The sequence below is a fragment of the Gossypium arboreum genome, chromosome 12, assembly GCF_025698485.1.
Source record: "Gossypium arboreum isolate Shixiya-1 chromosome 12, ASM2569848v2, whole genome shotgun sequence".
NCBI classification, from domain to species: domain Eukaryota; kingdom Viridiplantae; phylum Streptophyta; class Magnoliopsida; order Malvales; family Malvaceae; genus Gossypium; species Gossypium arboreum.
The window spans coordinates 118,393,188-118,410,673 of record NC_069081.1 but is presented as its reverse complement, the minus strand read 5'-3'; the positions used below and the strand labels follow the sequence as shown (position 1 = coordinate 118,410,673).

Below are 17,486 nucleotides of genomic sequence, written 5' to 3'. Positions count from 1 at the left end.
TTTCTAGGCTGGTCTGTACTGTGCAGATAACGTATATTTGCTTAAGTGTTTTTCTAATTATTTTTGGCTAAACTACATTCAAGGTCACTAAACTATTAGTAAATTTACGTTCTAATCACTTAACTTCAAAAACTTATAAAATGGTCATTGAACTATTTGAAAATTTTCATTTACATTGCTAAACTATTTGAAAGTTTTTATTTAAGTCACTATGTTGTTAAGTTTTTTTTAATAAAAAAATTTTGGCTACTAAGCTCCAAGTAGAATATACCTTAGATCTAAGTTAATCTGACAAATTTTAACAACCTAGTAACTTAAATGAAAACTTTCAAATAATATAATGACTATTTGTAATTTTTTAAAGTTGAGTAACCAAAACTTAAATTTACTAATAATTCCGTGATCTTGAATGTAATTTATCCTAAATTTTTAATGCTTTTGCAAAACCATTCCCAATAATAATTTAAAGGAAAAAAACTTAAATTTTTTAAAATATTATGCTAAACTTGCCGTGGCAGTATTTAAACCGAGTTAAATATTATCCAATCCATCAACTTATTAAAGAAAAACAGTGAGAATCAAGTGTGCCTGATCAAATGTGACATTGCCTTATAATGTAGGAGACATTTTTTGTTGTTGTTGTGTTATGGGAGAGACAGGTATTAGTCAACCCACCTAGCTTGCCCTAAAGCTCGTATTATTGTTTAAAAAATATTTTTATTTAAACCTAATCATGAAAATATATCAATATTAATATAACTTTATTTCTATATGTTTTATGATTTATAAATAGTAAAATGAGTCAAAATCAAGATTGAAAAATATAAACACAGGTCCAATTCTAAGCGGGTCAAGCCTATTCAGCCATTGGATCACTAATTTTTTCAATTAAAAAATCAAAATGCAAACATGGTACTCTTACATGAGTCTAACAAGGGTTGCTCCCAAATGTATCATTTCCCCACTTGTGACCACTGCAAACAACAAATACTAATTTCAATACGGCTGGATTTGGAATTTTACAACTTTTTAATTCGGACTATCTTTCTTTTTTTAACATAAAAAGTTAATTTTTTGAATATTTTTTATCAAATAAATTAATTTAGCGTTTTTAAAATAAAATAAATGATTTAACTGTAAAAAAAATTTAAAATTACACTATTTAAAATTAAAATTTTCAATATGCAAAAAGAATAACTAACATTATACTAAAATTTTCATAAAATCATTATAATTCCAATATACAAAAAAAGTGAAAAATATTTTGTCAATATAACGTATAACTTTATGACTTAAGGAAGCGAATTATATGAAATACAATTTGACTAAGGGAGACTAATATTATACAATGTGGACATCAAATCTAAAATACATTATAATTTATATATAAAATTCAAAAATCTCACCACTGGATTCATCCCTGAATTTCAATATACCCCTTCGATCTTTATTCAACTTTTAATTTGGTTTAGAATAAACGATAAACTAACATTTAGTCTTTGAATTTTATAATTTTTCTCAATTAATTTCCTGATTTGTTATTTACATTAGTTTCAAAATTTGATACAAATTTTGAATTTAATCCTTAGATTTCATTAAAGTGTAATGACTTGATATCTAATTTTTTTCAATATTAAAATATCACATCATTATATATCTTTAACCGAATTAAAATTCAAGGATGAATTTAAAAAAAAAATCAATTTTCGACTAATATGGACAAAAGATTTTAGAAACCAATGTAGCAAAATGTTGGTTTATCCTAAGGAAATCAGAAATATTAAATTGATAAATCTTTGGGGTCAACAGTTGAATCCCACAGACTCTAAGCCAGAAATCCAGGAAATAGAAGAAGCTTCATAGGGTCTGTTTTTCTTTTAAGTACAGCAAATGTTTCTTGGCAGCTTGTGATTTTTTGGTTAAAAGAAACATTTGGACGGCCAAAGCTTTTTTGCTTTACAATTGTGTCACGCAAGGTATATATCTCCATACTTCATACATTCCACTGCTCAAGGTCACTAATTTTTGGTTACCAAACCTTTGTCTTTATATATTTTTCCATATGAAAATGATTCTAAACTAATTCTATCAATCAATTTTATACTTCATAAAAAAAGAAAGATATATTCCTTCGAAAATTAAAAGAGGTTCGAACGGATAACAAAACCAACACTATTGCAACCGGACAAGGCTCGGCGAAGATCAATTGGGTTGGTCTGTCCAAAGCTTGAAATGAGAGGAATCAACCTTGCTATCAATGATGTTTGAATTGGATTGAATCGGCCGATTAGACTAATTTAAAGAATTATTTTAACCCGATTAAATCTAGAATCGGTACAAACTAATCGAATCAGTGATTGAATTTTTTTTTTAAAACTTTTAAATGATTTCTTAACAAAACTAATTGAATTGACAAAATAAATCAGTGACTTGAATAATTCGGCCAACGATCCAATTCTAAAAACATTGCTTATTGTGTCAAGGAAATGAGGAACCGAAAAAAATAGGAAAAAGAATTACAATGAGATTTGGGAAGAGAGTGACCGAGGACAAGTAAGGGTCTTGACCCTTCCCTTAAAAAATAGTAAATCTCTCATTTGGTTCATTCAAAATTTGTGAAATCGTAAATTAGTATAATGATAAAATTACACTTTATTCTATAAAATTTATAATTTATTTTAATTTTTAAAAATAATTTTCTGACTTTACCAGGTTACACAGAAAACAAAAAACTGTAATTATGTAATGATATTAAAATATATATATTTTAATATACCCAACACATTCTTTTATCCTTAAATTCTATATATATATATATATATATATATATATATATATATATAAAGAGATTAATATTAATTTGGCAATGTTATTATAATGATGTTGAACCTTTAAATTATTGGTTAAAATACTGTTTTTCTATTATCTTTAATAATGGAGTTAAAAGTTATTGGATGCTTGTAGTTTGATCAAAATCATTGATGAAGCACATGTTATCATGATTTAATATTATTTTAGGAGTGAAACAATATTAATAATTCCCACTAAGTTTTGATTTTAACATGTAGGGACATTGCTTGAATAAATTGCATGATTCATCTTAAAACTTAATCTTTCTTCATAAATTAATTAAATTATTTTAATTTACAACCCTACCAACTGCTCATTTTGTCTCTCTTTAGTATTTGGTGATTTGTCTTTTATATATTAAATAAAGATTAAAATATGCCTAAAGTTCTTATATTAAAATTTATTTAAGTAAATATGTTGATATAATATTTTAAAATTAAAAAAATCATTCAATAAATATGTAATATTAAAATGAATTTAAATTTAAATTTTAAAAATTTTAACGATAATAACAATTAAATTTTTATTTTTAAATTAAAAATAAAGAATTAGATTTATTAAAATGAAATAGATGAATTGAATTTTAAATATATTTTAACTTTTTATCATATTCAGAATTATAAGAATATATCAATGGCCCACGTTGCCCACCAAACATACCTAATCCGTTAGATAAAATTGTATGAGACTAATCTTACTGGTCTGTTCACAGTTTCTCAAGTGAAACCATTCATCCATTTCCACCTGCTCGTCTGATCATCATCTAACGGTTTGAGCTTGAGTTTCAAGCTTCAAAGATCGAACTCAGTTTGATTTTAAATCGTAATATTTATTATGTAATTTATATTACATAAAAAATAAACAGAAAAATACATTAACTTGTAGTTAGAATTTTGATAAAAAAAAGTTAAATAATTAGTTGGACTTGAATTTGGTGACAATTTTTATATTGAAGTCTGATTCTTTTTATCCAATTTAATCTTTAAATTTAGTAATTATTCTCGGATTTAAATTAAGCATTTGTTCTTACGTTGGTTTTGAAATTTGTTTTTTGTCTAAATTGATCCCTGAACTTGACAATTGTTCCCATATTGAGGCCTAAGCTTTAAGATTTTCAAGGAAAAATTAGGGACTAACTTAAACAAAAAAAAATTTAAGCCCCAACGTACGAATATTTACCAAGTTCAAATTTCAAAAAGTGATTTAACTGAAGGAAAAAATAATAGCAAAAGGAATGCATATATTCATATTTGGTATTATCTATGTCCGTTTTAAAATTTATACTCGAGATTCATGATTGCTTCTCTTAACAATATCGTATCTAAAATTCGAACACGCAACTTACTTATAAAATTGAAACTTTTAAGTAAATTGTAATATTGACATTAATTAATAATGTATTTTATAGTTACTCCTAAAAGCAAGTAAACAAAAAGAGAGGAGTACTAAATTTAATTTCTGCATTAGTTACAGTAGTCGGTCACATATATTAATTATTATCATTATTGCGTAGAGAAAATTGTGTACTAATAAACTAAATATTATAATATAATTAAATTTTAATAATAAGATATGGTTATTATTTATGGAGTTGAAAATTTGCCAACAATGATACTACATACTAGCCAGCAAATTTATAATTGAATAACTAAAATTTTCTAACCGAAATTGATGTCACTAAAATTTTGAATACTTTTACAAGACACGCTTTTATTTTAAAAATTCACCAAAATTATCCACTTGGACTAAAAATATTTATATAAAAATTTAAAGTATAGAAATTAATTATTAAAATGAAATCAGCAATACCCAGTTTTTCCTTTTTTCTTTTCACTCTGCAATTTAAAGTATTAAAGTGAAAAAATCTAGATAATTTTATTTTTAGATTTAATTTATTTTTCAATCGAGAAAAGTTAATACCTAACACACAAATTGATTAATATTAATATCTTATTTTTCATTATAATTTTTCTCAAAAAAGAAATTAAATTTAAAAGTAAAGATTATATAAATTATTTTCACCTTAAAATTTTAATTACACTGTAAAGAAAGAAGAAAAGAAAGATTGAGTGATGCTATTTTTATTTTAATACGGTAAAATAAATATAAAATTTATAACTATTTATTTTGATCTAAATGACTAAAAGTATGATTTTCATTTTAAAAGTTGTATAGTTACCACCATTATATATATTTATTTTGAAAATATAATTTTGTTTTTACAATTTAATTACATTTGAAGTGTGATGTTGGATTAGGATAACAATTCTGGAGTGAAGTGTGAAACTGCCATCTGTCATTCAATTATTGTTTAAAGAAAAAAAAAACAAAACAAAATTGGCAACCGAACGAGACGAATAAACCAAACCAAAACAAACCTTAGGTTAGACCGAACTAGAAAGAGAATTTGGGGATTAATTTCACTTCATATCCTTGAACTATAAACTATATTTTAAATTTCTTTTGAACTTTAAAATTTTTTAATTAAATCCTCAAATTAATCGTCTTATATCAATCAACACTTTCTACAGCTTAACCATTAACTTGGGCGTAAAGTACCAACTCAAATATATTTAAAATACATAGATTAAATTACAAATACTTATGTATATACTACACGGACATTTTGATATGATAGATTAAAAGAGAGAAAACAATGCTCTTAAAATTTTATTAATACTATTTGGATTTTTTTTTTGAACAAGTTCATTCTAGTTGTTCATGTAATAGATACATTCATGTTCTAAATACTCCTCAAGTCAGACTCAAGCTAACATTTAATATTTAAATTGACGACTAAGATGATAAAAGAAACTGACCTATACACTTATTTGTAAACCACAATAAGTAGTGTGGTGGTAGCTCACCTTGTTACTTAACCATAAGTTCGATCCTCGTTTACGAGAATGAAGCATATTTCATGGTAATTCGTTTACCTCTTCAGAGAGCTCCTATAACGAGGGGAGTCACTATTGCCGATGTTGGATGCCCTGGTTTCAACCAAAAAAGAGCTACACAATTTTTAAAGTGTAAGGATCAATTTAAAATATATACAATAGTTGTAGAGGTTTGTTGCAATCAACCCAATAAATAAAAGAAAGGTTAAAAAAAAGTTAGACCGTAGGTTGCAAACAATAATTTTCCTGTTTCTTCTCCATTTTGCTCCCCCAAAAAAAAAACTATAAGAAATAAACAAACAAAAAGAAAAGAAAATCCCCTCTGCAACCATTTTTATTTACATATTTAATTTTTTTATTTGAATTATGTTCTACGACAGTTGACCTAATTTGAATCCCCATACTGAAGAAGAAGAAGAAGAAAGAACACCAAAAAGAAAAAAAAAACTTCAGTAAATCGTAAAAACAGATACTTTAGAGAAGAGGGAGAGGCAAAGAGGTGCATCAAAATGGGGAATTCATTTGGGTGCTCAGCTTCAGGGGAGAGATTAGTGTCGGCGGCGAGAGATGGGGATTTAGAAGAAGCTAAGATGCTTTTGAATTGCAATCCATGTCTCGCTAAATATTCCACTTTCGGTGGCCTTAATTCTCCTCTTCATTTCGCTGCTGCTAAAGGCCACAATGAGGTTTCTTTGTTTTTCCCCTTTGGATCATACAATGTCCAGTCAGTGTTTGCTGTTTTAATGATATTTTGATTTCCTGTTTTATTTATTTTCTGGGTTTCTTTTTTCTTAGATTGTTGCTTTATTGATCGAGAACGGAGCTGATGTTAACTCCAGGAATTACTGTGGACAGGTAACTGATATTACATTTTTCTTATCTGGGTTTCTTATTTTATTCTTAAATTTCACGTTGTGTTGGGAAAATTTGGTATTTGATTACATGGATTTGGGATTTTGGAGTTATTTGATGACATATTTTGAAAGAAAATTCCTCTGGTCGGCTAATATTTCTAAAAGAATAGACTATTTTGGGTTTTTGAGAGTTCATTGAAACATGATTTTAGATTCCAAATCTGATTCTGTAGAAACCCAAAGCTGGCTTCGAAGTATCCATTACTTGAAATTTTACTCCTTGTTAAACAACAAATGGACCCTATATCTGCCTTATAACTAACTTTTATGTCTTTCTTTATGTTTGAATCGAAAGACGGCATTGATGCAAGCATGTAGATACGGGCGCTGGGAAGTTGTACAAACCCTTCTGCTTTTCAGATGCAATGTGAGAGCATCATTTGGTTTTTAATGAAATTTCCTTTTCCTAATTTTGTTAAAGACTTAAAAAGGAAGCTTTTTCAAATGTTTGTTAATTTAGTTAATGGCAATTGTTATATTATTACTTCTGTTTTAGGTTACGAGAGCAGATTATCTAAGTGGGAGAACGGCTCTACATTTTGCTGCCGTAAATGGACATGTAAGATGCATAAGACTAGTTGTTGCTGATTTTGTTCCTAGTGCTTCTTTTGAAGCTATAAACACCCAAATAGAATGTGAAAGAGGGGATTCTGGTGTGAAGAGCAAAAATGATCAGAGGTGTGTGTTCTGTTACTTCACTTAATCGGCATGTGCATCTTTGATTTAAATGAGAATTTGGTCCTGGATTCATTGCATGTTGTATTGTGAAAAAGGTTAATCAAAAAGGATATTTTCATTCTCATCATTTAAAGCCAAAAGTGATGGATGTTGTTGCTTTTGTGCTAATCATGTTACTTTTCACGATGCAGTGCATTGTCAAGGTTTGTGGATAAGGCAGCCGATGGTGGGATTACTGCTCTTCATATGGCTGCATTAAATGGATATTTTGATTGTGTACAACTTTTATTAGACCTTCAAGCCAATGTCTCTGCGGTCACATTTCATTTTGGAACATCAGTGGATTTGATAGGTATCATTTTCGTTTTCTTATTATCTTCGTGGATGATTGCCTTTTGAGTTGATCTTCCGGGTGATATGGTTTTTGTTTTTATGCACAGGAGCTGGAAGCACTCCTTTGCATTATGCTGCTTGTGGGGGAAACTTGAAATGCTGCCAGGCAAGGCTTATAAACAACACTTTTGGATCCATACATAATATATCTTGAATAGTGTAATAACGTTCTTCTTTTGTCTGCAGATCCTTCTAGCAAGAGGAGCCAGTAGAATGACTTTAAATTGCAACGGGTAAACTGCCCTACTGATCTTGTTTTTTGCTCTTGTTTGTTTTGATCTTCTAGTATGGTTTTGATTTAGGTTCTGAACAGATCATGGCTAACAGAGCGTTTTCTGTATTTTCTCAGGTGGCTGCCGCTTGATGTTGCCAGGATGTGGGGTCGTCATTGGCTTGAGCCCTTGTTGGCACCTAATTCCAACTCAACTATACCAAGATTTCCTTCTTCCAACTACTTGTCCTTGCCTCTTTTGAGTGTACTCAACATAGCAAGGTAATAATATAACTACCATGGTCACAATTGACACGGCCTAAATTACATTAAACTACTATCGGTATGCTTGAAGTTTCACAAGTTTTTGCTATCATTCCTTCTTTTACTATTTTTCCCTTGATGCATTGTTGGCGTTAATGACTTACCTACGGAAGATGGACTATGGAAAAGTTTAGAAAATAAGACTTGAAATTTGTTTGCAGTTTTCTAAATTTAAAATGGTTCGAGTACTTACTAGCTAAAGCTATAGTATTTCATGTCTTATTTGCCATAATATTGCAGGCAATTATGTTCAAAGGCAATACGAGTCTTAATCCAGCAAATCTGTAACCTTAGTGCTAAAAATCTTAGTTGACTTTCAGTTTAGTACGTAAATAGTTGGATGCTTATGGTTTATCAATTGGTGTGCATAGCGTTCATTTTGACTATTGTTTGCAGAGAATGTGGGCTGCAGTCCTCAACAACCTCCTCGGATGATGTCGACACTTGTGCCGTCTGCCTTGAGAGAGCATGTAGTGTTGCTGCTGAAGGTATGTCTTCAACTTACTGTTTTCTTGATTTGGGTTTTGTATTCCAGTTAGCAACTGTAAGGTTTTACCCTTCGAGTCATGGAAAAAGCCTCTTTTGAAAAGGCAAGGGCAGGGCTGCATACTATAAACGACCCTCACTCAACACTTGCAGATCTGGGAGCCTTGTGCACCAGGGAATACCACTTTTATTTGTTGCGTTTGTGTTCTAGTGGGAAAATGCAAGCAGCAAAGATAGCATCTAAAAGTAGCCGGGAATTCTTTTCGTTATTAACATCACTAATACATTTTCTATCATACGACTAAACTGCTGTACTTATTTGTTTTTTACACATCGAATTCAGGATGCAGGCATGAGTTATGCGTAAGGTGTGCACTCTATCTATGCTCAACAAGCCACATTCCGTCCAACATGGTTGCCCCAACAGGTTCTATTCCATGCCCTCTCTGTAGACACAGCATCCTCTCCTTTGTCAAGTTGCCGAGTTCGCCAATAAAAGAAATCAAGCTACAGCTCTCCTTCGGCCTATGTACACCATGCATGCTTCATCCCCGTGATGCAGATTGCCCATCACCAACTTCAGAGATCAGAATGAACCGTGTTTCATCGGTCTCTTCAGACATTTTCTGCCCAGTTACCTGTAGCCCATTTCCTTCTGTCGCCATCCCTTTATGCACCTGCAACGACAGTCCGTGCCCCTCTTTCGAACATCGAGAGACAACAGTAGAAACACAAGAAGAATCCCCCAGACGTTCACAAGCAACATCTCTAGAACAGGATAAAATTGAAGGACCGAGACTAGAGAGAACAACCTGTTCAAGCATGTTTTGGGGCAGAAGGAGCTGTAGTAGAGAGCATCAATGCAATTCAGAAATAAATGCTTGATTTGGTTTTTCTTCCATTGTTTGATCTTTATGTTCTACAAAAAAAAAAAAAAAAGTATTGTGTTCCATTTATATCACAATGGGGGTTTTTGGGTTGTTTTATGTAATTATTACAAGTTGAAATTTATTTACTGTTAAATCTTATAAAAAGTAGTATTACGGAATCATATATAAACCCATTAAAGTTCTTAAGACATCATGATTAAACATGTTCAAAAATCTTAAATGTAAAGCAACATTTCATTGCCCATTGTGCAAGCAACATAACATAGTTATAGTTTCTTCCTTACAAGACAAGCTACCATGAGATGTGAAAGGATTATATTACCTCATATGATAGAAAAAATGCAGGTCGATATATCGTGAATCGATGAGAGATCCTTTAAACTAAAATGGTTTACACGGAGCAATGCTAGCAAACCGTTTGTTCGGAAAATAGCAATTTATGGCTCTCCAAAGAGTAAACAGATAAGAAACTGAAAATGTTCAGCTATTCTCTAATCATGCTACGATGGCATACATCTGAAAATCTCTTAACTACATCTATAAATGAAATAACATTCTCAAAGAGTTTTCTTGCAGCATGTATTCAATCACGACGTATACAAAAAAAAAAAAAACGTATGTAATCATCTGTTACAAGCAAAAAATCTAAGCCAAAGGCCAACAACTACAGAAAACCGAGTTATCAGAAAACATACAGGATACCGCGTCGGTAAAACACCAGACTTGCCGAAGTAATAACCGCCCAGACAAAGACGATCCACCAAGCCATAAACACAGCAACTTCTTTAACCAGGTTGTACGTATCAAACGAATTAGTATCAATCTGAGATAAGCCGAGAAAGAGAAGTAGCGATATCGATGGAGCAAAGAATTGCACAACTGCAAGGCATAAGTAGTGATTATGCAGGAAAACCTTAGCACGGCTAAAATCCAAATCTGGGACCTTACTGGCATGCAATCTTTGATACCAAGACAAAACTGCTTCATTCAAAAACATCTGCAGGTTCGAACGTAAGGCGACGATTTGTAAAACTCCGGAAAGCAATAAGCAGAGAAGCCTAAATCTGGTAAGTTCGGATTTCGAAAACCTCACAAAACTAAGGATTTCAACAAATGGATTGATCCAAAGTAAAGCAGTAAACACAGTCAATATATAATTGGCATATAGAATCAATCTAGAGAACCATCCACAAGAAATTATGGATAAATTACATCTAAGTTGATCAGTACCGAGCCAAAAGGATCTTGCATTTTTCCCAGCAGGCATATATAAAAAACCAGCAATGAATCCCATCAATATAGAAACAAAAATCCTCCAAGACCCTTCAATTGAATCGAAATGGAAATCAAAAACCAATGGTCCAATCCCAGAACAAATTATAATCCCTAAAATAAACCCTAAAACACCAAAAATTGCACTGAATTGCTTTTCAGATCTCTTGGAACCAGATTTCTCAAACGATATCTTTGCAAGTGATGAAAAAGCTTTGATTAAACCAATAAACCCAAAGATAATTGGTATCAAATCACCATTTGCTAAAACCCCAGAATCTTGTTTGTAACCTAAATACTTGTAAAGCAACAAACAAGAAATACCCACAAAGGAAAAAACGAAAGAATTGTGATAATCATTGTAAAAAAGCCTTGTTTGAAGATGACCCTCATCGAGTTTTAGCCTAAAGATCTGTGCATTGTTTTCATCGAATTCGAATTTGTCTTTAGATTTGTTCTTCTTTTTGAGCTCAGCATTGGTTCTTGAAGATAAAGATTGGTAACCATCAAGTCCAGAACCTGAATCTGAAGGTCTACGGATAGCGGCTCTAACACCGGAAGAAGAAGAAGCAGGGCCGCCGTGGTGGCCGGCAACGTTATCAGGGTGGATGTAAGTGTGGAGACCTTGAAGAAAGAAAACAGGGATTTTGAGGAAAGTGAGGACTAAAGTGAGGGATAAAGAGAACAAGGTTTGGAGTATGAGATTGGAGTAAAGTTGAAAGAAGGGTAACATTGTTGGGTTTTTTCCAAAGGATTTTGGGGTGTGTTGTTAAGTTGAGATCAGAGAACAGAGATCGATGTTTGTGTTAAGGGAAAGTGAAGCTTGTGACTTTGGATCGTCCTGTTTCTTTGTGTGTTGTCGGACTCGACTTCCAATGGAGGGCTAAAAACTTGTAAGTCAAATGCTCTAATTCTGAAATCAAATCCAAACAATTTGAAGTCTGAAGTTACAACCATTAAAAATCGTTTTCTGTCTTCTCATAAATGTATAAATGTATAAAAACTTCATTGTATTTTTTCTCTTCTATTTAAAAAATAATAAATTAGTCCATATATATTATATTTAAAAATTGCCATTTTCATTAAAAAATTTCTATTTTTATAGTTAAAGTATAAGTTTCTCAAGATCTTTTAAAGGATAAATCTTAAAATTATACATAAACTTTGATTTAACGTGCAATTGTATACATGATTTTTAATTTGGAGTAATTAAACACGTAAAACTCTAATTGTTGTTCAAATGTATACTTAAAACTTTTATTTTAATTTAATCATACATATTTAAAGAAATAAATACATTATTTTATTTTTATATTAGATAAATATAATTATTTATGTATGTAATATATAAACATAAAATGTTGTTATATCAATAATTGTGTTAATAATTTACACTAAATGAACCAAATCAAACTTTCATGTATAAAATTGCATAAAATCAAAGTTCATGTATACAATTACATATTAAACCATAGTTCATGTATAATTTTGGGATTTATCCCTTTTTTTCATACAATTGCTTAAAAAACTACCCATAATCTGTCTCCAACTCTTCCATAAGAGGATAAATGCATTTTAATGTACTCGAACTCACGAGCTCTTGCATTAACAACAATGCTAATGCCAACCGAATTAATATTCAATTGGCAAGTTTGTTAAGATTTAATTATATGTGTTTAAGGATCAAATTGATAGAATTTGTAAATGTAAAGGGTTAAATTTATTGAATTATTAGAATTGAGATCAAATTGATAGAATGTGTAAGTATTGAGGATTAAAATGTGTTATATACCAGTTAGAAAAATGTCACATTAACTATTTAATAGAGAGTGATCAAAATAAAAATAATCTAAAATATGAGTGATCAAAATAGAAATTACCTAAAATGTTATGACTAAATTAAAAATTTTCACAATTAGTTGACTAAACCAAAAATATACTAATAATTGGGTGACTAATTCTATAATTTACCCGAATAATCTAGTTACTCGTTAATATTGCCCAAATGCCCATTAAAGACCCAATAGGAATTCCAAATTTCCAGACAAATTGGGTTTTCGGTTATACGGTTGATCCAAAGGAAAATAAGAACAGAAAAAAACAATAAATGTTTGTTATGCTTAAATCTGCTCATGGACTGGATCACCAGTACAGGTTCGAAGATTTGTTCAAAAAATGAAAAGGTTTAGATAAAATACGATACTTGAAAAATAAACTTAGGTAAAATTTAAGACTCGTTTTATATATGGGTCAAGTTTTAGATAAATTTTTTTACCTGAGCCAGCCCAACCGAATATTATATTAATTATATATATATTAAATAATAATTATATATATTTATATTAAATCACTAAATCAATAACAATTAAACAAATTACTCAATACTTAAATTTTTTTCCCAAAATATAAAATATAAAATTTATATTTAATACAAAAGATATTTATTATATTTATTTTTGTTTTTAATATAATAAAATATTTATTATATTTACAGTAATATTTTTAATATAAATACTTTTTAATGTATTTTTATGTGCTAGAAAACTTTTATTTTACTATTGAATCTATTATATTTTTAAAAGATTTAATTTTAAATAAAAATTAATTTAAAAAAATTAAATACGGGAGGATTGGGCGAGGTTCGAGCTGATTTAAGAAAAGCAAACCTTAGCCTAAGCTTAAAAAGTGGTCTAAATACTTTACATAAGCTCGATCGGCCAGCTAATTTTACTATTTCAATTTAGGGCGAATTAGGAGGTTGGTAAGGGTCTTGGTTCTCTTTGAAATAAAATTTTTTCATTTACGTCTTTTATAATTTAAAAATTTTAAATTAATAATGATAAAATTGTATTTTGACCCTCCAAAATGATAAAAATTTAATTTAATCATTTAAAATTCTAAATATATAAAGTATTAAAATAATAAAATTATATTTTTATTATCGTAAAAATATATAATTTAATTTTGATCCTCTAACAATATTTTTAACTTCGTGTCTGCCCTAACAATTAAAATTCAAATCTTGATATTATCATTTTCCCGATAAATTGTATTTAGAAATATATAAATTTGTGTAGTTTGGTACAATGTGAAAAGGAACTATGTCACCCTCTTCCCATGTGCTTTGTTGCGTCTTACATATTAATCACCCCATATGTACTCTCCTCGTTACACGGTTATCTTCGTGGAATGGACAATGACATACTTATTACCTATTGGATTCCCCTTAATTTCTTCTTCTTCTTTTTTTTAATTTGGTAATTAAAATTACAAATAACAAAATATAAAAGCACCAGCCAAATTAAATTCTATTTATATATTTTAAACATCAATACTGATTTTGCGCAATATATACTATGAGTCTGATATATATGGCAGAAGAATCGAGTAAGTGTTTTTTTTTTTTAAATTGAATATTTAAATTGTAATTAATTATATGAGTTTATTATTTGAATATATCATCTCAGCTGCTGGTGAATAGTCTCATTATAAATTTTGATTATATTTGTGCTTTTTGATATAATGTCTAGAATTACCTATTGTCTATTCTTACCTCAAATAAGAGGACAATGTACTTCAACGCACTCAAACCCACGTTCTCCTGCATTGACAACAATGCCTATATCAATTGAGCTAAAACTCAATCGACTATTGATAGATGAATACTTTTATTGGTGAATTCGACTTTTAATTTTGGGCAGCAAGCATATGTTAATTAGGGAGGCTTAGAGTTTTAATTTTGATACGTTTTTCTATGCTTTAAGTTAAATTTAAAGTATTGTAATTAAGTCTCAACCTAATTACTTAACTAAATTCAATTTAATTAATTAGTCCACATATAATATTCATAATTAATATTTAAATTCGAATACTCAATATCTCAATCTTGTCAATTTAGTAAAAATTCGATCGATTTGAAGTGTTTGCACGGTTTATAAAATATAAATTAAAAAGTTTTCAATTACTTGAAATCGAATCGGGTTCTATTTTTATTTTTTATAATATAAAAATAAATGTGTTATTTTAAAATAGTGAAAATAGCTTAAAAGTTCTACATAAGAATACTTTTTAAAATTACATTATAAAAATTATTGATTATTTTTATTTACTTTTGAAAGTTAGTTTTTTTAAAATATTTAAAAATTCATAGAACAAAACTGATTTTATTAAAATATAAGTCTAAAATTAAAAAAAAAGATTAATATGAAAAAATCAAAATTAAATCAAATTATGATAAATAATTCTAAAAAACTCGACTCAACTAAATCATATCATAAAATTGAAATATAGATTGCACCCAACACATACATCAAAACTAAAATATCTTACCAGACTTTATTCTTTCCCTTTACACGCTAAGATACTGTTCTCTTTATCAAGCACCTGGACTTCAAAAACAAAATCCAAGAAAATAATAAATTATGGTTAGAAATAAAGTGACCAGCAACTAAGTAACATATTAAAACAATCACAAATTAATAATGGTTAAATTGCACTCTAAACTCTAAAAATAATAAAAAATTAATTTAATTTTTAAACATTATAAAAATATAAACTATTAAAATGATAAAATTACATTTTACTATCATAAAAATATATAATTTAATTCTAACCCTAAATTATTTTTTCGCCCCTAACTAAAAACAAAAACAGATGTAAAAAGAAAATTGCAAGGATCATATTTGGTAACATGTCAAAACATATAATTGCTATTTTGTAGCTCCAAATGATATGTTTTATAGTTTCCTGTGTGTATACTATTGCTTAGGTATTATGTATAGTGAAAATGATTAAGCAACTAACACTATGAGGATAAGGCCAGCGTGGCCAACATTCAAACTCTCTCTCTTTTTCTTCTATGTCCCTGTCGACATCTCCTTTATTCATATCCTGTCACCTTTTTTAACTATATTATTCTTATATATATATTGTAAGAATATGTATCAAAGTGAGTACTTCGTTTTCCAGATCCAAAATATCTTAGATGAAGATATCCAAAAAAATATCTTACATCAATCACGTACATACATGTATAGCCGAAATGCATGATCATTAGTCACATAAACAACCGTATTGGTTGTGGGAATCTTGTTTTTTTATTTTGCTGCTACCATATAGTAATGTATTAGAATTGACTTACTCTTTTACTTTTATCGTTTAATTATTAATTGTTTTTAATAAAATATGTGTACTTATGAAGGAGGAGACGATAGTTCACACGGCGGAAGAAAACCGTGCAACTGTAGAAGTGTTTATGAATTTGGATTGAGTTTGAGTTGAGTCTAAACACGATATTATGGTATTTTATGTTTGTCTAAGCTAATCTCACTTGGATTAAGGGTCTATAAATAATTAACTCAAACACATTTTAATCTCGCTCATATTATTTTAATTTATTATCTAATATATTTTAATTTATTAAAATTTTATATAGTCACCTTAATATTTTTTAAATATTTACATTATAGTAGTATTATATATTATTATAGGTTTAATTTTTATGTTATAAAATTACATAATATAAAACATTACAAACTTAAAATAAGTTAATCAAGCTTTGAATGTTCAAGTCCAGACTCAACCCATATTTTAAACGTGCATAAATTTTTTTGTCTAAGACCAAATTTTGGGCTAAATATTTTTGCCTAAACCCTCCCAAATTTTGGACAAACTTACTAGTTTGAGTGAGTAGCTAGATGGCGGTTAAATTAAATAAGTCTACCAACTAGGTATTTGTTGAGCCTGAATAGATTTGAAGTTTCACGTATCACTCATACAAGAAGAAACATGACCATTTAACTCAATAAAATCAAAGAAACGAGGATCCATATATAGAGCGTGCAGAAAGCCAATAGAGACTATTTTAATTGAGGTCTCTTAATTTAATGAGGTATGAGTATTCAGTTAATTGGATTTCTCTAAATTATGTGAAGAAATATACAAGTTACACTTTTTAAATATGACTCAATTACTAAATTTATACACAAATATAAATTATAAATGTAGAAGCCCAAATTGCCCGGGCCCGATTACATCAAAACCCAACCAAACCTTTAAACCCACTAAAACCCTCAACCCATGACCCATTTACATCTACCCAAACCCATTACAAAACCCAAATATTAAACCCAATTCAAAAGCCCATTAAGCCGCCCAAAAAAAACCTAACCTCAAAAAAAAAAAACCAAGAAACCCTAGCCACCTATCCACTTTTCCACTTGCCCCATTTTTCCTCCCATTTTTTATATCCATTGTCTACCACCATCACCTACAAAATAGAAAAAGAAATAATAGAAAATTATGTAAAAGATGGCTATAAAAAGCCATTCAAAAATCATGTAAAGGGGGGGATTTTACAAAGATTGAAAAAGGAGACAAAGACAAAAATCCTTTCAAATTTTGAACATAAAAGAAACATCAATAAAAATGTTGCATTTTTTCTTTTTTCCTCTTCTTTCGAATCTTTTTTTTTTGTGTTGTTTTTTTCTTTCTTTATATATACATATATTGTTAAGAAAAAAAAAGTTACCTTTTCCGGCCACTATAGGTGGTGGCCGGCGACGGGCGGCGA

General features: G+C 29.3%; 2 protein-coding genes across 2 annotated transcripts; one reads left to right on the top strand and one right to left on the bottom strand.

The window, feature by feature from the left end:
• The first annotated feature begins 5,947 nt into the window (after positions 1-5,947).
• LOC108479677 (E3 ubiquitin-protein ligase XBAT33-like) lies at positions 5,948-9,812 on the top strand. The gene is made up of 10 exons (XM_017782407.2): positions 5,948-6,433; positions 6,543-6,602; positions 6,957-7,028; positions 7,158-7,339; positions 7,531-7,691; positions 7,780-7,838; positions 7,919-7,965; positions 8,082-8,225; positions 8,664-8,755; positions 9,097-9,812. The coding sequence occupies exons 1-10, from the start codon at positions 6,257-6,259 to the stop codon at positions 9,636-9,638; spliced, it is 1,536 nt and encodes a 511-aa protein (XP_017637896.1). The 5' UTR covers positions 5,948-6,256; the 3' UTR covers positions 9,639-9,812.
• Positions 8,988-11,891, bottom strand: LOC108479678 (uncharacterized). The gene has a single exon (XM_017782408.2). The coding sequence runs from the start codon at positions 11,646-11,648 to the stop codon at positions 10,326-10,328; it is 1,323 nt and encodes a 440-aa protein (XP_017637897.1). The 5' UTR covers positions 11,649-11,891; the 3' UTR covers positions 8,988-10,325.
• Positions 11,892-17,486: the final 5,595 nt, after the last annotated feature.

Bases quoted from the DNA above. Each gene is read 5' to 3' on its own strand.
- LOC108479677 (XM_017782407.2), top strand. From the start codon at position 6,257: ATGGGGAATTCATTTGGGTGCTCAGCTTCAGGGGAGAGATTAGTGTCG. The intron at 6,603-6,956 runs GTAACTGATATT...TTGAATCGAAAG, and splicing joins CCAGGAATTACTGTGGACAG to ACGGCATTGATGCAAGCATG. The intron at 8,756-9,096 runs GTATGTCTTCAA...CATCGAATTCAG, and splicing joins ATGTAGTGTTGCTGCTGAAG to GATGCAGGCATGAGTTATGC.
- LOC108479678 (XM_017782408.2), bottom strand. From the start codon at position 11,648: ATGTTACCCTTCTTTCAACTTTACTCCAATCTCATACTCCAAACCTTG.